General features: G+C 38.5%; 1 protein-coding gene across 7 annotated transcripts in view; it reads left to right on the top strand.

Moving 5' to 3' along the window:
• The window catches only part of LOC127968142 (low-density lipoprotein receptor-related protein 1-like), a 157498-nt gene that overhangs the window by 118966 nt on the left and 16880 nt on the right, over positions 1-21652 (top strand). For all 7 annotated transcript variants that reach the window (XM_052569058.1, XM_052569061.1, XM_052569060.1 and 4 more), the window contains exons 59-79: positions 344-531; positions 614-819; positions 2169-2357; positions 2483-2631; positions 2715-2808; positions 2904-3020; positions 4435-4554; positions 6768-6890; positions 7223-7348; positions 10251-10367; positions 11873-11979; positions 12106-12238; positions 13335-13457; positions 14193-14315; positions 16663-16800; positions 16896-17027; positions 18454-18573; positions 19084-19355; positions 20058-20236; positions 20443-20549; positions 20639-20758. In XM_052569058.1, coding sequence (XP_052425018.1) covers positions 344-531; positions 614-819; positions 2169-2357; positions 2483-2631; positions 2715-2808; positions 2904-3020; positions 4435-4554; positions 6768-6890; positions 7223-7348; positions 10251-10367; positions 11873-11979; positions 12106-12238; positions 13335-13457; positions 14193-14315; positions 16663-16800; positions 16896-17027; positions 18454-18573; positions 19084-19355; positions 20058-20236; positions 20443-20549; positions 20639-20758 — 2983 coding nt within the window. The remainder of the gene's footprint in view (positions 1-343; positions 532-613; positions 820-2168; positions 2358-2482; positions 2632-2714; positions 2809-2903; positions 3021-4434; positions 4555-6767; positions 6891-7222; positions 7349-10250; positions 10368-11872; positions 11980-12105; positions 12239-13334; positions 13458-14192; positions 14316-16662; positions 16801-16895; positions 17028-18453; positions 18574-19083; positions 19356-20057; positions 20237-20442; positions 20550-20638; positions 20759-21652) is intronic.

Genomic DNA, 21652 nt, shown 5'->3' with positions numbered 1-21652 from the left:
AAGACACAATCTGTGTTTGCAAGAAAGTCCTCTATCCTTAATATTGCTTTCTCCAGTGAAAACGTAATCTCGCCTGAATGGGGAGAGAAATCTGCACAGATCATGCACTGTTTAAAAGTCTTAAACAAATGTGTGTGGTTTTTGATGTGAAATACAACAGGATATGGACTTTTTTATTATGCATTATTGAGTCGTATTTTGGCCCAAAACGTTAAAAAGCCAAGACGTTAACTGATGGACTGGAGTCGTGTGGATTGTTATGATGATTTTTTCAGCTGTTCGGACTCTCATTCTCATTTAAAATCTAAATCTTTTCTGAAGCTGGACATTGGTTTGACTGCAGGTTCTCCATCGCACGTCTCTCAGCAACCCCGATGGTCTGGCTGTTGATTGGGTTGGGGGGAACCTGTATTGGTGTGATAAGGGGCGGGACACTATTGAGGTGTCGAAGCTGAATGGAGCATACAGGACGGTGCTAGTCAACACGGGACTAAGGGAACCCAGAGCCGTAGCTGTGGACGTCCGCAATGGGTAAACACTGAAAATGCCTTAATTGCTTGCTTTTTTGCTAATAAGGATCAAATAAGGACTAATAAGTGTCTGTCTTTGTCAGGTACCTGTACTGGTCTGACTGGGGTGATAATCCTCACATCGGACGCATAGGGATGGACGGCACCAACAGAAGTGTGATCGTACAGGACAAGATAACCTGGCCCAACGGCCTCACTCTGGACTTCATCAACGATCGCATCTACTGGGCAGACGCCAGAGAGGACTACATCGAGTTTGCCAGCTTAGATGGATCCAACAGACATACAGGTGAAGACCAACACTCAAATATAAACTAATCTGTGAAGGGGTCAAGGGTCATCAGAGCTGGAATTGATTTAGGTAACACTTTAGTATAGGGTCCAATTCACACTGATAACTAGTTGCTTATTAGCATGTCTATTATTAACATATTGGCTGTTTATTAGTGCTTATAAAGTACATATAATGCATGACATCCATAATCCTACCCAATACCCTAAACTTAACAACTACCTTATAAACTATTAATAAGCAGCAAATAAGGATTTAATTGAGGCAAAAGTTATAGTTAATGGTTAGTTAATAGTGTGAATGGGACCCTAAAATAAAGTGTGACCTTGATTTTTATTTATTTATTTATTTATTTTTTGTAGTCAGCAGGACTGACTATAAACTGTAGTTAAGAGGATAGTATAAAATAACTTACACTTTAGCAATTTACCAGTTTTAGCATCACTTCCATATGACTGATAGAAAAATAAGCAAAGCAAGCTTTTCATGATTGGATAACATAAAATCATAAAATAAAAGTATATACTCTATATACTTATTAGATAAAAATACAACATCAATAATAATATTTTGAATTATTATTATTATAATTGACCTGTTTTCCATTTTTATATATTTTTTTATGTAATTTATTTATGTGATGCACAGCTGTATTTTCATCTTTATTCCTCCAGTCTTCAGTGTCACATGATCTTCAGAAAGCAGAATAATATGATGATTTACTGCTCAAGAAACATTTCTGATTATCAATGTGGAAAACAGATGTGGTGCTTCATATTTTTTGTAGAATAGAAAGTTCAAAAGACCAAAATGAGTTTGAAATATAAATAATTAAAATCAGCTACATTTACAGTTAGACATTTATAATGCATCATTGCTAAATAAGACTATTTATTCTCACTTACCCCAAACTTTTAAACAGTAGTATATAAAATAATTAGTGCTCTCAAATGATTAATCGGTATAAAGATGTTTGTTTATATTATACAATTACAATTTATATTATATATTAATATACTTAATATATAAACATAACATATTCTTATTAAATATATACATGCATATGTGTGTATTTATATACAGTATACGTAATAAATATACACAGTACATATACATATATTATGTAAAAAAACCTATTTTGGATAAGATTAATCATGACTACAAATTATATATTATGTAATAATATAAAGTCTTTTAAAGTCTGGATTAAAGTAATAATTATAAAACTACTGCAGAGTGCTTCAGTGAACTCTTAATGTGCGTCTGAGGAGAATATTTTATGTTTGATTACACAAGGTCGCTGTGTGATGTTTGTGTAGTAAATAATCCCTGTGTATGTGCTGCAGTTTTGACTCAGGACATCCCGCACATATTCGCCATGACTCTTTTTGAGGAGTACATCTATTGGACCGACTGGGAGACCAAGTCTATCAACAGAGCTCATAAAACACTGGGCACCAACAAGACCATGCTGATCAGCACCTTACACAGACCCATGGACGTCCACATCTACCACCCCTACAGACAGCCAGAGGGTCAGGACACATCTGTCAAAGACACACTTCACAGCTTAAACCATCTTGTTTCTGCCTTGATGTTATCCGTCTTGAATTGTAAGAGTTATAGTTTTAATGTAGCACTCTCTTGTCTCCCGATGTAGTCACGAATCACCCGTGCCAGACAGACAATGGCGGCTGCAGTAACTTGTGTCTGCTCTCTCCGGGTGGAGGTTATAAATGTGCCTGTCCCACTAACTTCTACCTGGCCGCTGATGGGAAGCAGTGCATGTCCAACTGCACCGCCAGCCAGGTGAGACCAGATCATGACCTTAAACTTCCCAATGACACGTACCATTTCTCATTTCAAATATCTCCCTCCATATCTCTCATCAGTTTGTCTGCAAGAACGACAAGTGTATCCCGTTCTGGTGGAAGTGTGACACCGAGGACGACTGTGGCGACCGATCCGACGAGCCTGCAGAATGCCGTGAGTGTTGTGGATTGTAGGAGACACGATTTCTCCCTTTAGCATAACTAACAGATGTGTAATAAATACATATTTATACATATTTCTTTCAACAGCTGAGTTTAAATGCAGACCGGGTCAGTTCCAGTGTGGTACTGGGATCTGTACAAACCCAGCGTACATCTGTGATGGAGACAATGACTGTCAGGATAACTCTGATGAGGCCAACTGTGGTATGTTTCACCAGACATCTGTGCAAAATGTCAAATTGATTTTTACTGTAACTTTACTGTACTTAAGTACATTTTTTCAGATATATTTTTATTTTGGAAAACATTTACTTCACTATAATCCAAAACATAATATCAAACTTTTTCCTCCACTTGAATCATTTATGATCTAATTGTGGCTGTTCTAATTATTTAGTAAATATCCATGCACTGCTATAACAGTTCATGTAATGATGTAATGAGATATATAACCATTATATTTGCAAATCATTCTTCCTAAAATATTAACACATTTTGTCCTATGTGACAATTTTTAAAAAATGTTTTGATAATAAAATAAAACTCTTGATTATTTGCAGATCAATATCAATTTAATCTCTCCATCCACTTATCTTAAATAAGTAAAACTGCAAAATAAACTAGAAAAAAAAGTTTGTTGAGACAAACTTTAAGTTGGCTTGAGAAAGCTTGAGCAGAAAGTTTGAAGAAATTTAAAGAAGTTAGTAAGTTTAAAGTTAGAATGATAGATTAGTTCAAAGAAAGACATATTAGTCAGAAAGAATGATATAAATTAGTTCAAAAGAAAGAATGATAGATTAGTTTGACCGAAAGAATGTATGCGACTAACATGTTGCTAACATGATTAGCATGTTGCTAACATGTTTCTAGCATGATAAGCATGTCGCTAGCATGTTTCTAGCATGATAAGCATGTTGCTAGCATAATTAACATTTTGCTAGCATGTTGCTAGCATAGCATGCTGCTACCATGTTGCTTGCATGTTTCTAGCATGATTAGCAAGTTACTAGCATGTTGTTAACATGACTAGCATGTCGCTACCATGTTTCTAGCATGACTAGCATGCAACTAACATGTTACTAGCATGTTTCCAACATGATTAGCATGTGAATAGCATGTTGTTAGCATGACTAGCATGTCGCTACCATGTTTCTAACATGTTTCTAGCATGATTAACATGCTGCTAGCATGTTTCTAGCATGATTAGCAAGTTACTAGCATGTTGTTAGCATGACTAGCATGTTGCTAGCATGTTTCTAGCATGAATAGCATGCGACTAGCATGTTGTTAGCATAGCATAAAATACTTTATATTTCTGCCAGTTCTAAGATCTAACTGCATGGTTGTAAAATATCCAGAAAAGTATTTACATTATAGTATTGTTCTTTAGAATATTGCTATTGCTGCTGTTTTTGTAAGAGCTTTACTTTGTGCCTAAGTACACTGTTTATAAGTGGTAAGATTGCGGTAACGTTACCACTTGAGAATAATTGTTTTAATATGTTTCTTTCTTTCTTTTTTTTCTTTTATGACTTTCCTTCAGCTGTCTCCAATAGAGCAATAACCATGTCACCTCTGTTACTGCACTAATGTGTTTGTATGTTTGTGTGATTTGCAGATATTCACGTGTGTTTGCCCAGTCAGTTTAAATGCACCAATCCCAGCCGCTGTATTCCTGGAATATTCCGCTGTAACGGCCAAGACAACTGTGGGGAAGGAGAGGATGAGAAAGACTGCCGTGAGTTTCATTATAAGACAATAAGACATAAAAATGAGAAGACAAAAAATTCCTTTTGTGTTTTAATAATCTCACAAAGCCATGCTGTGACTTTGATTTTAATGTGATCAGCTGTATCGCCGCACACACATACATACATCACAGACCTTATATTATTGTCCTCTGGAAGATGAACATGTAGAGAGTTTGCTCCTCCATTAGATCATAGGGGTCAGTTAGATATTTAATATTTTTGTATTTCTTTTTAAGAAATTAATACTTCTATTCAGCAAGGATGCATTAAATGGGTCAAAAGAGGTCAAATATACTTCAAAGTAAAAGTCCCTAGAAACATAGAACACAGCTTGCACAATAAAATGAAAGCTAAATGATTAAATGTAAATGTAAATGAAAGTAATGTCCAGGTCAGAAGAAGGTAATGGTGGTTCCCAGTAGCGTTGGGTCTGATGGAGCGATGGCTGATTAGTTTCACTTTAACTTTCAAGACATTACCACACATTTTACAAATGCTTCACCATCTTCCTCAGTTATCTCTCGTTACTTTGTTTATGTGCCAAGTGAAATTTGATGTACTGTAATGTAACAGGCAACCATTAGCAATTGATGTTTGTTTTCCGTGCATTTCTGAATATGGATTCATGCTTCCGGCACACCCCCTAACTCCCCCAACACCCCAGCCCCCATTGCGATGTTTCACTGTAGACATCGTCAGATGCCAGTTGTGTAGACATCACCCAACCCTAGTTCCCAGGTGAGGAAAGCCAGGACCACTGAACGGGAGAGATCTGAGGCAGAGCCGGGGAAATTGGAGGAACATGGCAAGGTAAAGCCGGTGTGACTGAGACAGTGAGACTGAGACTGGGGAGAACTGGCAGAGCAGCAGCATTTGGGGGAGTAAGGGTAGCTGATGCAGAAGATCCTGACTGAGGAGGAAGGACTAGGGAGATGGATGGGACTGGTGAGTCATTTGTGCTGGATGGAACCAGTGGAGGGGAGCCAAGGAAATGGCTAGAACCAAGTTGAACTGAAGTCAACCATGCTGGATGAAATAATTAACTGCTCAGATAGGACTCTACGGATGAAAATAATATTGGGAAAAGTATGGAGTTTTGACCTGACTGCAGGTGTTGGTTCTGGGATGGACAGGGAGCTTGGCGCTGACTCCCGGATGGACAGGGCGGTGGGAGATGACTCCGGGACAAACCATTCGTGGGTTCTGTCTGTGCAAGAATGTGAAAAAAAAAAAAAAAAAAGATCAATTCAAAGACTGGAGCAGACCCCCTTGAATGAGCTCTGGGGCTGGAGTGGATATTAGGAGGTTGGAATTCTCCTCCACCTCACCCAGCTCTACAAAGTCACAACATATCTCTCAAAGACGTAGAAAAGGGAACTTTTGGGACCTGTCCAGTAAATACGCAGAGTTTGCCAGATGGAAGGACTCACCGGTGTGGTTTTCAGCGTATTGAGCATCCTAGAGTTGTTCCACTGCTAGATCCAAAATATGTTTGGTCCAAACATCTGTCATGGTTTCCAAGCAGACATGGTTTGGATCAAAGTGCAGTTTTAATGTAAACATGTAGATGACACAGGAGTGAATTTGCAAATGTCTATATAGGAAATAAAGAGGGGCTAAACAAGAAAACAAATGTGAACAATCAGAAACCATGGAAACATAATCAGCAGCTCCGAATACTACGAGGAACAGAATCTAAACATAGGAAAACTGGAACACAAATATCAAAAGGATGAAAATCTACTTCAGTCCATAGTAAAAGTCTTTGGAAACAGAATGCAGATGGAACCTGAGATATCTATTCCCAAAGCAGATTATTAGAATGATTTCTGAAATTTTCTTAGTAATGATGCTGAAAAACAGAGGGATCTTTGCCATCACAGGAATAAATAGCATTTTAAAATGTATTAAAACACAAAATATTTATTTTAAATTATAATGTTACATCTTATTGTATTTTGATCAAACAAATGCAGCCTTTGTGAGCAAACGAGACTTCTTTCAAAAACATATAAAAATCTTACGGACACAAATCTTTTGAATTTATGTAATGTATTTACACACAAGTATAACACTAAAAAACACATGAGGTACTTTTTGTGTGTGTGTGTTTGGTTTAGACATTTTATATATATTTTTTACATATTTTTTTTTTCTTTTGAAAATATGATTAAAGTATAATTTGTTTATTTGTATGTAGCGGAAGTAACATGTGCACCTAACCAGTTCCAGTGTACCATAACCAAGCGCTGTATCCCACGTGTGTGGGTGTGTGACCGTGATAATGACTGCGTTGATGGATCTGACGAACCTGCCAACTGCAGTAAGTGGAACTGTTTTTTTATTGAACATGCATTATATACATTTATTTTTATCAAAACTCACTGTACATCATCCATTGCCAAGCCTATTAATAGACTGAAACAGGAATGGTTATGTTCCAAAATAGCTTAATATCTGCTAATACTATTGTTTGAACACTGTGTATCTCCAGATTCATGTCATGGATTTCATGTTTTTCTTTATTTTGGTGTGATATTGTAAAGCGACCTTGAGGTTGCAGAAAGACACTATATAAAATAAAACTTATTACTATTATTGCTTCTGCCAATTAGCACATATCGATTCAGTTCTTTCTTATATCTCTTTCTGTAGCTCAGATGACATGTGGTGTGGATGAGTTCCGCTGTAAAGACTCCGGCCGGTGTATCCCAGCTCGCTGGAAATGCGACGGAGAGGATGACTGTGGTGATTCTTCAGATGAACCCAAAGAGGAGTGTGGTCCGTCCATATGCTTATATACAAGACTAGCAAATTAAATATATTATAGTTGTATAATTAATTAAAATTAAAATTTATATTCAAATTTAAAGGGATAGTTCATCAAGAATGTCTCAGTTTATGTCTGTAACCATGAATTCCTGAGAGGAAACAAGATGCCACTTCAAAACACTGTGGGAAAGTGATTCATCTTGAAGCACATGTGAAATCAGTCCAATGGAGTGGTGGGACACCACGGGCAGAGTGATGTAGAAACTAAAATGTTTAAAAGCACATCCGGAACAAATAGCATTGTTTTCTAATAGGTCAAAGCAATGTGCTAAAAGGGGTATAGGCATTATAGCAGGGGGACAAAGTGTCTCGTACCTTTTCAGGGATCTGAGTACAGACATAACCTGAGACGTTCCCTCTCAAGGGAACTCGAAGCAATATGGGAAAGACAATACCTGCTTTGCCATACTGACGAATACCTGTCTACCATGAATCATGGTGAGCAAAGCTAAGGGAGGAAGACTTAAAAGCTTGGCCGAGATCCCAGGTCTAAATAATAGAACCTGATGAATGTGAGAGAGGAAGAACAGATGGAGATGATGTTTCCCTACAGACCCTCAGCTGAGCGAACAATTCATGATCGCTCCTCAGCCAGTGAGGGATTCATCTTTTTGTAAGCATTACGTGAGGACAAGAAGCTCCCAACACAAGGAGCCTGGGACAAGAACCAAGGCTTCTTCATTATCTCTGTTGAAAAAACATAATATGCTGGTTACGTATGATTTGAAGCATGGTTGCTGGTTTGAGTTGGTTTAGCTATGTTATTAGCTGGACATGAATTGATTTAAATTGGTCCTAAGCAACTAGCTCCTTCTCACAACCAGTTTAAGACCAGCACATGATCAACTTAAACTAGCTCAAAACAGCAGACATGCTTCAAAACATACCAAACCAGCATATGCTGTTTTTTTAACGGGTGTGTGACCTTGATCATGCGAAGTGCGTTGCCCCTCAGGGAAAAACCCTTGGATCTGAGCCACCACTGCAAAAGGTATCCTGGACAGCATGCAAAAAGGTATCACATTGGATGCTGTTGCCATTAGACCCAGCAGTCTCTCTCAGTTTTACAGTTAGCGACTGGCCTAGCCTCACTCTGTTTATTGCTACAAGAATCGAATCGATACAAACAGGAGACAGACGCGCCTACATCATCGTCAAATCATGACAAGATAAGTGGTCCTCTGTACTGGAGAAACATACTCTTCTTGGCCTGCAGGCCTAGCCCCAGCTCTTTTATCTGGGTGAGGCATCACGGAAAGCAAAACTCTGCTTCTGAGTGGTGCAGTACCAAGAGCTTTTTCCTCCCAGCAGCCCCAGAGACCTGAGGTCGGTGAGGAAGGTAGTGCTGGAATGCTGCTGCCTGCTACTACAACCTGTCCAAGACTAAGGTGACAGTGGCACTGAACAGGCCAGAAGATGCAAGTGGTCCATCCAGGAGGAAACCTTGTCCTTCTGTCTGATGTCAGACAAGTTCACAGTTTCCAATCCAAGGCCACCAGGGCTTCCATAGGATAGCTGATGGCTCTGGCCGTCTTCTTATCGGACCAAAGAAACAAATCAGTGGCCTGGTCCAGTTCTTGGATTGTGTCCAGACATATACCCCCTCTTTCTCATCAAGGTCTTTTAACAGGTCAGCCTGGTATGCCTGCACACATCCCTTGGCTTGATCTACCACATTACCCACCAGAGCCAAATTTGTTCTACATGGCTTGGTGGGTAATGATTGAGACTTAAGAGACGATGTTGTATCAAAGGACAGATCGCTTGCAAGTGTCTGCTCCACCCTAGGCATTGCCCCATAGTCCTGCTCATTCAACCCCTTGATGTTTGCATAGTGTGATAAATCAGGGCTGAAGATCTGGGCTGAATATGGTTTATTTTATATAAGATCAGTTTGCGAGTCCCTCGGTCTCGATCGCCGGTCTGCCTCGACTGCAGAGGGACCGGAATAGTGTGTGCTTTCACCCATAATATAGGAAGGAACACACAATCATTTAGATTTAGGCCTTATTTAGGTTCTTTGCTTACCATATTTGACTTAGTTTGACATTGTGCACTGGCACAGACAAACAAACATAAACTCCGACAGACTTACAAAGAATGCTTGCAGAAGACAGAAGCTAATGCTGTTTTTTCCAGATGTGCTTTCAAGCGTCCTGGTTTCTAAATGACCCTGCCCGTGACATGTGCTGCTCCACTGAACTGATTTCACACGATTCAAAAGCCAGAGGCGCTCCCACAGTGTTTTGATGCAGCACAAGTTCCTTTGAAAAATAAAAATAAAATTGTCATCATTTACTAACCCTCATTTCGTTCCCAACCCATGAGACTTTGGTTCATCTTCGAAACACAAATTAAGGTTGAAGCTGAACCCTGCAGGGCTGTGACTCTCCAGGACCGACGTTCGCCTACGTATGATGCACACACAAGCTTCTGCATTTACTATATGTGATTCACTCCATGTACCGTAGTATGTGTGTTTATTTTAATACAGATATTATATTAATACACACAATCCTAAATTAAATCCTGCATTGTGTAAAGCAGTCAAAACTTTTCACAAGATTTGAACGTTTCTGTTTTGCGATGCTTTTCTGACATTTTCTAAGATTTCGTTAGCTGGACCTCAGTGGGGGGACAAAACCTCTTAGGTTTCATTAAAAAAAAGATGTTTTCAATGTTTTGATAGAGAAGATTAACCAAATTGTTATGGGTTTGGATGACATGAGGGTGAGTAAAATGATGAAAGATTTGTGATTTTTGGGTTAACTATCCCTTAACTTGTAAAATAGTTATGTATACGCTGCCACTGCAGAATTGTGCAGCATTAATGTTGTGGCTATATATGCAGATGAGAGGACGTGTGAGCCGTATCAGTTCCGCTGTAAGAACAATCGCTGTGTTCCCGGCCGCTGGCAGTGTGACTATGACAACGACTGCGGGGACAACTCAGACGAGGATAAGTGCGGTAGGTTTCCACTGCTGCATCTGAACATCTGAGACTCCACAGGTCCGGATGAACATCACACACACACACACACACACACACATCCACCTTACATCACAGCAATGGCAGCAGGAACAGAACGTTCTGAAAGAAAGCCCTACTGTTCAGCTCAGACAGCGATACGTAATGAACCAAAAACCTGATCGTTGTCATTCTCATTTATGTGTTCATCAGCACATTTTAATGAACGAGAGAACTTTTTTTTTCTTTCTTTGTGCATGTTTTTGTTCCGTCCAGTCATTCACATGTCTACATCTTGTTTATTCTTCATATCACACTGCCACATTGATGTGGGTCAGAGGTAGGTTTGCATTTTCAATGTCCACTTCAGTCCTGAACATCTCCGTCAGTGGCTCCTCGCTGGGGACACTGGGAGGCTTGTTCTTTTCTCTTTCACTATGCATGAAAAACTGAAGACAGCAATTGACAGTACATGCAAATGGTTAAATGCTTAAAGAAGATATGACTATGATAATCTATGATTAATATCGAGCCTTTTCCAGTACTCAGCAGCTAGCCACTGTCAAGCCCTTTCCTGCAGTTTTTGAGCAGTTATGGTTTGGATTTGATTTTTTTTTCCTGCTGCTCCCAAACACCCAAAGCTCCATCTGTCCTTGTGCCTCTGGTTTAAGAATTTATTTATTTATTTATTTATTTTTTAAATCCATGCCATATTTCACATGTGGCATACAGTTACCTTTTGTTTTTAGAAAATTAAACTTGTTTTGGGAACATGAAGGTTTTTTGCACAATGTCATTATTTTGAATGACAACCAAGCACGTTTTCCTGCTAAACGTCTCACTGTAATTTTTTTCCAGACTTTTAACTTTTGAGTTTGTTTGCAGTTCTTACCATTATCAGCGGCGATTCTTATTCAATTCTTATTATTGTGATACATTTGATCTTAATGAGCATAAATTATAGACAATGCAGCAAATTGTTATTATTCTGATTTCTGAAAGATCATGTGACACTGAAGACTGGAGTAATGATGCTGAAAATACAGCTGTGCATCACAGGAGTAAATTACATTTGAAAATATATTACAGTAGAACATCATTTTAAGTCTTAATTCCATTTTAGAATGTTACTGTTGAGCTTCTGGCTGTATTTTTAATTAATGAATGCAGCTTTGGTGAGCATAAAAGATGAACAGTTGTGCATTTATTTATTTTTTAATTAGTGTAATGAGAATAAGCATTGTTTTTGTACTACAAATGATAATTGGAATGAAAACATGCTTTATTGTCATAAAAATAATACTAATAATGATAATATGATGTCAAAAAATCTTGAGCCAAACAACAGTTTTTGTTTCATGCTAAATATGAATAGAATCTCTTTCTTTTTTGATGTAGTGAAATGTGACCTGGATTTGTTTTGACTAAGATTCACTCTACCGTATTCTAAAATATGACAAGATGTTGTTGAACTCTAACAGACGTGTGTGTTGTGTGTGTGTCAGTGCCCAGGCAGTGCTCTGAGAGTGAGTTCTCCTGCACCAGCGGCCGCTGTATCGCTGGCAGATGGAAGTGTGATGGAGATCACGACTGCGCTGACGGGTCTGATGAGGCAAGTCACTAAACCATCTGTTCACACCTGCTTCAGAAAAACACACACTTCAGCAGAATTCATCAGTGATAATGCTTCTGAAGAGCGAATACTCACGGCAGTATGTAATGTGTGTGTATTTTGCAGCACGGCTGTGACGTGAAGTGTGATAATGACCAGTTTCAGTGTAAGAACGGTCACTGTATCCCGTTCCGCTGGAGGTGTGACGCTGATGCCGACTGCATGGATGGCAGCGACGAGGAGAACTGCGACACTGGAGGTTAAAACCGCACAAAAACATGCTAAATATAGAATTAGCTTTAACAGAAACAGGAGTATTTCACCCAAAAAAGTGAAAAATTGCTTAAAATGTACTTAGCCTCGAGTCACACAAGATTTAGTTGTTTGTTTCTTTATCTTATTGGAGAATTACATCACATCTCTTTCTCACCAGTGGATCTTCTGCAGTGAATGGGTGACGTCCGAATGCAAAAAGCTGCATGTTTGGGTCAAAATTTAGGCCAAAGCATGAGACCTTAATTCATAACACTTTCTCCAGTAAAAAAGTCCATCACCTGTTGTCCTTCAAATTCACATGCATATTTGTTTAGAGCTGTTTTCATTCATAGTGCTTGATCTGTGCACACTTCTTTGCTGATGTACATATGATGATATTTCACTATTGGGTGAACTATTCCTTAAACTTGGTTTCTAACTTGACCTGTATGCTGCTTTTGAACATTTTTGAAGAATCTCCTTATACTGTAGATCTTTTCTATGCAATGATAATTTATAGTGACCACATCTGTCAAGCTCCTTCAAAAAAAAATCCGTAAGGTTTTTGCGCTATATTACATATCTTCTAAAGACATACAAAAGAGCTTTGTGTGAGAAACAGACCAAATGTCATTAATTCACTAATCTTAGCCTGTGTTCTTGTTTAGATTCTATGTATGTACAGTATGTATGTATAGTTAACACTGATGGTCCATGAAGATGAAGAGGTTCAACTCGAAATATAGTGCACAAGTTGTATGGAGCGCTTTTATTGTGTTTTTGGAAATAGCAGGAGAAAAAAAAAACATATTTAAAAAAGTATGAGTGAGTAAATAATGATATCATTTTTATATATGGTTGATCTCTTCCTTTTAAACAACAGCATTACCCATAAACCAGTGCCTGCAGTATTAATTAGAGTCATCAGACTCTGGAGAGGGTTTTAGTATTCAAGGAGGCCTTTCTGATGATGCCTTGCCAAGTGTTTTACACACACACACACGGTAATTGCTGTGTGTTTGTGCTGGAATGAATACAGATGAGTTCCCTGTGTGTGTGTGTGTGTGTGTGTGTGTGTGTGTGTGTGTGTGTGTGTGTAGTTGGTCGATTCTGCCCTCTGGATGAGTTTCAGTGTAATAACACTCTGTGTAAGCCGCTGGGCTGGATGTGTGACGGCGAGGACGATTGTGGAGACAATTCAGACGAGAACCCAGACGTGTGCAGTGAGTATTTTTATTATTATTTTTTTAGCTCAATTAGCACTTCATATTCTATTCAGACTCCCACTGAAATATTTCCCAGACCTGTGGTACATGCATGAACAATAGTGGTGGACGATATGAGGCAAATCTAGCTTTAGGCTTTGTCATTTTATTTGTGGGAAATTAAATCCAAGATGATTTATATGTTAAATCCCCACCTGCCAGTGCCTGTTTTTGAGTAACTGAATTAAACATTTCAGAGACCAAAGATATTTTGCATTGTTCAATAATTAAAAATCCCAGATAAGGCTGATATCATACTGCTGTCACATGTAAGTAATTTGATGGAATTCTGCCCATTACACACTGTAAATATTTATTAATATAAGCCTCATGGTTTAAATGTAAAATAGGATATTTCCTGGATGCTGGTCAATGTTGCATTGTAAGTTTAATTATATAAACAATATAGAAACAGCTATGACACAATACACCTGTTCAGCATATTACTGCACAACCTTTATGTGTCATGGACTTTAGCTTTTGCATAAAGTGTGAATTTTGCAACCTGTTAATTATGTATGTGAGAAAAAGTGCGATACAGCCCTTAGGATTCTTCATGTGCATTAACAGTGTAGCTTCATTAATATCATAATTTACATTGTTTGTGCAACAGTTAATGTCAAATTGAGCTTTTGAATGTTTGGGGTTCAGTCTGACTCTGCTGGTGAAATGTTTTTATTTTGTGTGTTTCAGAGAGATCCCAGTGTCCTCCCACCAGACAGTTCCGATGCCATAATGACCGAGTGTGTCTGCCAGTGTCTAAACAATGTGATGGTGTGGACAACTGTGGAGACAACAGTGATGAACTCAACTGCCGTGAGTAATTGCTACTTTTCTCGGCTGATTTATTAAAAAAAACAAAAATAAATGCATTTAATTTCATTTTGGCCTGTGCCATTAAACTAAGCATTTCACATCCTTTTCATATACGATTTCTTACGGAAAATACTAGTGTATGTACATATGTACATATGTGTGTATTTAAAAAAAAATAATAATAATACAAGACGTAGTCAGCCAGACGATGAACATTATTAACAGCAATTATTATATGATGCAGTCACATTTGTAGCAATAATTATTAGTTCTGTTTGTTGATTCAGGGTTAGTATCATCGGGGGTCCTCTGAGGGTCAGCATCATCTCTTCTCAGGTGTTCTGGATCCAGACTGGAGCTTGTGTAAATCCCGTGGCAAAACAGAGAAACACATAGAGACATCATTAGCTGCTGTTCCAACAAAGTAAAATTAATTAGTTTAACCCAAGCTAAAGAATAAAAATGCACATTTGATCAGATGCAACTACACTCACAATTTTAGAGATGCATTATTCGTATGCTTTGCGAAAGAGATGTGTTTTTAATCTAGATTTAAACAGAGAGAGTGTGTCTGAACCCTGAACATTATCAGGAAGGCTATTCCAGAGTTTGGGAGCCAAATGTGAGAAAGCTCTACCTCCTTTAGTGGACTTTGCTATCCTAGGAACTACCAAACATCCAGCGTTTTGTGACCTTATGGTGCGTGATGGGTTGTAACGTGGTAGAAGGCTAGTTAGATACGCAGGAGCTAAACCATTTAGGGCCTTATAGGTAAGTAATGATAATTTGTAACTGATACTGAACTTAATAGGTAGCCAGTGCAGAGACTGTAAAATTGGGGTAATATGATCATATTTTCTTGACCTCGTAAGGACTCTAGCTACTGCATTTTGGACTACATGTAGCTTGTTTATTGAAGAAGCAGGACAACCACCTAGAAGTGCATTACAATAGTCCAGTCTAGAGGTCATGAATGCATGAACTAGCTTTTCTGCATCAGAAACAGATAACATGTTTCGTAGCTTGGCAATGTTTCTAAGATGGAAGAATGCAGTTTTTGTAACATTGGAAATATGATTTTCAAAAGACAAGTTGCCGTCTAATATAACACCCAGATTTTTGACTGTAGAGGTAGTAACAGTACATCCGTCTAGTTGCAGATTGTAATCTACAAGATTCTGTGTAGTGCTGTAGGTCCAATAATTAATATCTCTGTCTTATCCGAATTTAATAGGAGAAAATTATTGGTCATCCAATCTTTTACATTTTTAACACACTCTGTTAGCTTAGATAATTGGGAAGTTTCATCTGGTCTCGTTGAGATATATAGCTGAGTATCATCAGCATAACAGTGGAAGCTAATTCCGTATTTTCTAATAATATTACCAAGGGGCAACATGTATATTGAAAATAGAAGGGGACCTAGGACAGATCCTTGTGGCACTCCGTATTTTACTGGTGATAAATGAGATGCCTCCCCATTTTAATAAACAAAATGGTAGCGATCGGACAGGTAGGATCTAAACCATCTTAGAGCCTGCCCTTGAATACCTGTATAGTTTTGTAATCGATTTATGAGTATGTCATGATCTATGGTGTCGAACGCAGCACTAAGGTCAAGTAAAACTAGCAATGAGATGCAGCCTTGATCTGACGCAAGAAGCAGATCATTTGTAATTTTAACAAGTGCAGTTTCTGTGCTATGGTGAAATTCTTCATACAGATCATTTTTGCAGGAAGGAGTTCAATTGAGCAGACACAACTTTTTCTAAAAATTTTGACATAAATGGAAGATTTTAAATAGGCCTATAATTTGCCAGTTCACTAGGATCTAGTTTTGGTTTCTTAATAAGAGGCTTAATAACAGCCATGATTGATATATTATATATATAAATCGCTAACCGCTAACACTAACCCTAATGTGTCACAATAAGTTCAGTAAGGAATTAATATACTGTGCATATTATTTGAATAATAGCGCAGTTATCTGGTAGTAACACTGTCCTTTACACATTGGATTTTGAAAGATATATCAATAACCCATGGAGCTTCTCTTTCAAAACATGTTTTGTGTATTTAAACCATTACATCACATGTTTTTGGGATTGAATATTTTGAGATGAAGATCAGTGCAAAAATTGTGCAGCACCCAAACACACGATTCACAGTGAATATTTTTCTTTAAATTTATAGCAAGAAAGATCTGAGGTGAAATATTGAGATTGGCTAGAATGACAAGACAAGTGCAAATTATGAAATTAAAAAGGACTGTCAAAGAAACCTAGCTAATGTTGACATCCTTTAGATATATGTCTATCAAAGTTCATTTTTCTCTGTTCCCTGTCAGAAACTCCTGTGCCTGCGGTCTGTGGAAAGGGTGAGTTTACCTGCAGCACTGGAAAGTGTATCAGCATTAACCTGCGCTGCAATTTCTTCAACGACTGTGAGGACTACGGCTCTGATGAGATCAACTGCAACAAGAAAAGTGAGCCTATTTGTTTATTTGAGCTTGTTTTGTCAAATATAGAAGATGGAGGTTTCACTGAGTGTGTATTGGTGGTGTTCTGTGTCTCTGAACAGATTCGGGTCTAAATGAATGCCGTAACAACCACAGTATTTGTGAAGATGAAGGTCACTGTGTGGTGAATGGAACCGACTCATTCTGCTCGTGCAAACCCGGTTTCCAGAAAACACACCCACAAACCTGCACAGGTACCAGTACAGCACACACATGCTGAGAACCAGAGGAGACTAAACTGTTAACAAAACTCACAAAAAAAAAGCTTTATCAGCTACAGAAGACAAAGTTTGTACTCATTGTTAAATCAAAGTTGATATACAGTATAGAGGTGCAGCTCAAAAAAATTTGTTATTTCAAAAAGTGAACGTTTCATTTATTCTAGATTCATTACATGTAAAAGTTAAACATTTGAAAAGGTTTTTTTTTTTTTCATTTTGATGATTAGAGCTCACAGCTTATGTAAGTAAAAAACCTAGTATCTCAAAATATCAAAATATTTGAATATTTACATTTGAGTTTCATTAAATTACCATCCCTTCAGTATAAATTCCTTGTATAAATTCCAGTATAAATATCTTGTTCTTTGATCCCACAATAATGGGGAAGACTTCAGACTTGGCAATGATCCAGAAGACAATCATTTGCACCCTCCACAAAGAGCGTAAGTCAGAGAAGCTCATTACTGAAAGGACTGGCTATTCACAGTGTGCTGTATCAAAGCACATTAAATGCAAAGTGGATTGGAAGGAAGAAATTGGGTAGGAAAAGGTGCACAAGCAACAGAGATGTCCGCAAGCTTGAGAATACCGTCAAGCAAAGCCCATTCAAACACTTGGGAGATCTTCACAAGGAGTGGACTGAAGCTGGAGTCAGCACATCAAGAGGCACCACACTCAGACGTCTCCAGGAAAAGGAGCCACTTCTGAAACAGAAACAACTTCAGAAGCATCTTACCTGGGACAAGGAGAAAAGAACTGGACTGTTGCTGTGCTTGCCCTGAAACCCATATGCAATCTATTTTTAAGAGAAAGATGAGAAACAGTCGATCCGAGCTGAAGGCTCAATAGTGCTTCAGTAGTGCCACAGGCTGATCGCTTCCATGCCACACCCCACTGATGCTGGAGATTGTGCTAAAGGAGTAAATACTTAAAAAAATTTTTACTTTTTTGTTTTGCAAATCCTTTTTTATTTTGGATTGATCTTGGGAAATATTCAAATATTTTGAGATAATAGATTATTGATTGAGCTGTAAGCTGTAATCATCAAAATTAAAACAAAAAAACTTTTGAAAGGTTTTACTTTAAAATGTAATAAATCTAGAATATTTTAAAGTTTAACTTTTTGTTAAAAAACTTTTTCAGGATATTCTAATTTTTTAAGATGCGCCATGTAGTGTCTATTAGTGGTGGCAACAAAAATGAATCACAGCTCAATATAGCAACTAAAACCAAATAAAATTAGAATTGAAAAATAATTTTTGTCTTGTGCTAATAACAAACCATACCAGCAGTGTCAAACAAGAATGAATCCATCATATAACCACTCAGAAGAGATGATTGTAAAATCCCTTCTAATGTTTTTGTTCCTGTCCACGTTGTCATTTTTCTCTGTCAACAGATGTGAACGAGTGCAAGCAGTTCGGGATCTGTTCTCACATCTGTAACAACACCAAAGGCTCTCACAAATGCAGCTGCTACAAGAACTTCATCAAAGTGAACGACACCTGCAAGGCTGACAGTAAGTTTCAAAATACAGTCAAGTCAAGTCGATTTGTATATTGCTTTTCACATAACACATTGTTTCAAGGTAGTTTTTCAGAAAAACTTGAAATTAAAATATCTTCATATATTAATATCATAATATCTTCTTAATATTAGCAGATTTGAACTGAACAATAATACAGATTATTTTGGACAACATTAAGTTATATAAGGTTTATAGTATAACCTATGTAAATCTCTTAGTAAGTGAGTATACTGTATATATGCAAATAACGTTGGATGTACCACAGTATATATCCAACATAAAATATTTTGTTGTGGAATAATATAGTTTATGTTTTGCGATTAAAAAAAAAAAAAATCCAGCAGTGGAGATGTTCTATATTTTTCATATTAATTTATGAGAGTATATTGTATGTAGGTAAAAATCTAAATAATTATTTTAGGTTTATTGCTGTTATCTTGATTTCAGTATTACATTTCCTTTCTGTCATTGTGCTGTGACGCCCCCTATCTGTCATTCTAGGCAGTGACAAACAGGCTCTGTACGTGGCAGATGATAATGAAATTCGCAGTTTGTATCCTGGAATGCAAAACTGGATATATGAACAGGCTTTCCAAGGAGACGCAAATGTACGAATCGATGCCATGGACCTGCACATCAAATCCAAACGGATCTTCTGGACCAACTGGCACACGGGCAGAATCTCATCCTTCGAGCAGCCTTCTGCTGGACCCGCCTCTCCAAACTCAAACCGCAACCGAAGACAAACCCATTCCAGAGTTACTGATCTAGAGGTCAGCTTCTTATAGCACATGTGTGACTTGAATGTGAGAGACTTACAGTTTCAGTTATTTACCTGATGAAAAAAGTCTGTAGCTAATTGATATTCCAACCGGTTTTTGTTATCAGAAGTCTCCCTAAAAAACAATAATAATAAAAACATGAAAAAAGTAGTATTATAAGTAACACAAGTTACGTACCATATTTTCCGGACTATAAGTGGCACTTTTTTTCATAGTTTGGCTGGTCCTGCGACTTATAGTCAGGTGCGACTTATTTATCAAAATTAATTTGACATGAACCGAGAGAAATGAAGCAAGATAAAACATTACCGTCTATAGCCGCGAGAGGGCGCTCTATGCTGCTCAGTTCTCCTGTAGTCTACACTGAGCAGCATAGAGCACCCTCTTGCGGCTATAGACGGTAATGTTTTTTCTTGGTTCTAATTAAATGCGACTTATAGTCCAGTATGACTTATATATGTTTTTTTTTTTCCTCATCATGACGTATTTTTGGACTGATGCGACTTATACTCAGGTGCGACTTATAGTCCAAAAAATACGGAAATCAGATTACTTTGTTTTCCCATTAACCAATGTTTTTTTTTATATATATATATATATATATATATATATATATATATAATAATGCATCACTTTTAAAAATAGTTTTCCCCAACACTGTGCATAACAGATTTGACCTTTCATTTGTTGTAGATCCCTGGCCTGAAGATGCCTCGTGGGATTGCTGTGGACTGGGTGGCCAACAACATCTACTGGACCGACTCGGGTCGTGATGTCGTCGAGGTGGCGCAGATGAATGGACGCAATCGTAAGACGCTCATCTCAGGCATGATTGACGAGCCCTACGCCATCGTGGTGGACCCACCGAGAGGGTGAGCGGATAATCAACAGAAAGTAGACGCTTCCCCAGCATTCTTTAGCATCAGGACTAGCTCTGTTTGTGTCAGCATATGTTTGCTTCACAACATTGCATTTATCAGTGGTACTTGTCAAATATAGAGTTAATAATTAGGGTTAACAGTCTTGAAATAAGTATTTGGATTTCTATTAAACCTATGCTTACCATTGATTCTTGAAGTACCATGTACTGGGCTGACTGGGGAAACCACCCTAAGATCGAGACAGCCGCAATGGACGGCACCATGAGAGAGACGCTGGTGCATGAAAACATCCAGTGGCCCACAGGTCTGCCATCATGTGAATCAAACACCACTCGCTCAGATTCAAGCACCTGTGACACCAGTAACATGACTTATGTTGGGTTTGTTTGACAGGTCTAGCTGTGGATTACTTCAATGAGCGTCTGTACTGGGCTGATGCCAAACTCTCTGTTATCGGGAGCGTCAGACTGAATGGAACAGATCCGCTCATAGCTGTCTCCAGTGTTAAAAACAGTTGAGTCACTCGCTTGATCAATTTAGGTCAAAACAAAATTGACACATTACTCACGTTAGCACAGTTTATTTACTATAGATTAGAAAATGGTAATAAAACATGACAAGAACTCTATGAAGACTATGACAAGGTATGTAATGAATTACAGTCAACCAAAAACTATAGGGAACGAGACGCTGTGTCAAATCGCTATGGGGAATGCGTTAAGCGTGAGCGACTCTGAATAGCATATCGAATTTGTCTTGTTGAAGTGCGTGACGTCACGGGCGGGGTGATGTAAGTGACCATGAAGCTATAAAGGCACGAGCTGCGCAGCTGGCATCAGCTTGAGAACCAGCAAGCTCCAGCAGGGGTGCCGGGGTTATGGCCTCTAGACGTAGCGTATTGTTCCCTTGAGGAACTAGGGTTACATACGTAACCTAGAGACGTTCCTCTATAGGAACTCAAGCTTCGTCGAAGCGCTATGGGGAACGATGTACCCACGCTGCCAGACTACCAAATCCCTGCCTAGTGTGTATCCGAAGAGCACAGCTTAGGACGAGAGGACTGAAGCACCTAGAGTGACTGGCATATCTAAGCCATAGAACTTTGCAAAAGTGGAAGGCGTGGACCACCCCGCAGCATTGCAGATGTCCAGCATGGACACACCTGCTAGAAAGGCCTTGGAGGCCACCATACCCCGTGTAGAGTGAGCCTTGGCTCCCGACAGCGGGGGAAGAACAAAAGACTCATAGGTGGCATTGATAGTCTCAACTATCCAATAAATAATAGTCTGCTTAGAAGCAGGAAAGCCCCTCTTGGGGGGACCGTGGCATATAAGCCATTGGTCAGTTTTTCTCCACAGGGCAGCTCTGTGGACGTATGCGTCCAGCGCTCGAACTGGACATATACAA

This window comes from Carassius gibelio, chromosome B11, assembly GCF_023724105.1.
Source record: "Carassius gibelio isolate Cgi1373 ecotype wild population from Czech Republic chromosome B11, carGib1.2-hapl.c, whole genome shotgun sequence".
NCBI classification, from domain to species: Eukaryota; Metazoa; Chordata; class Actinopteri; order Cypriniformes; family Cyprinidae; genus Carassius; species Carassius gibelio.
Note: the sequence above shows the minus strand (reverse complement) of the source record. Positions and strands in the feature narration are given on the sequence as shown.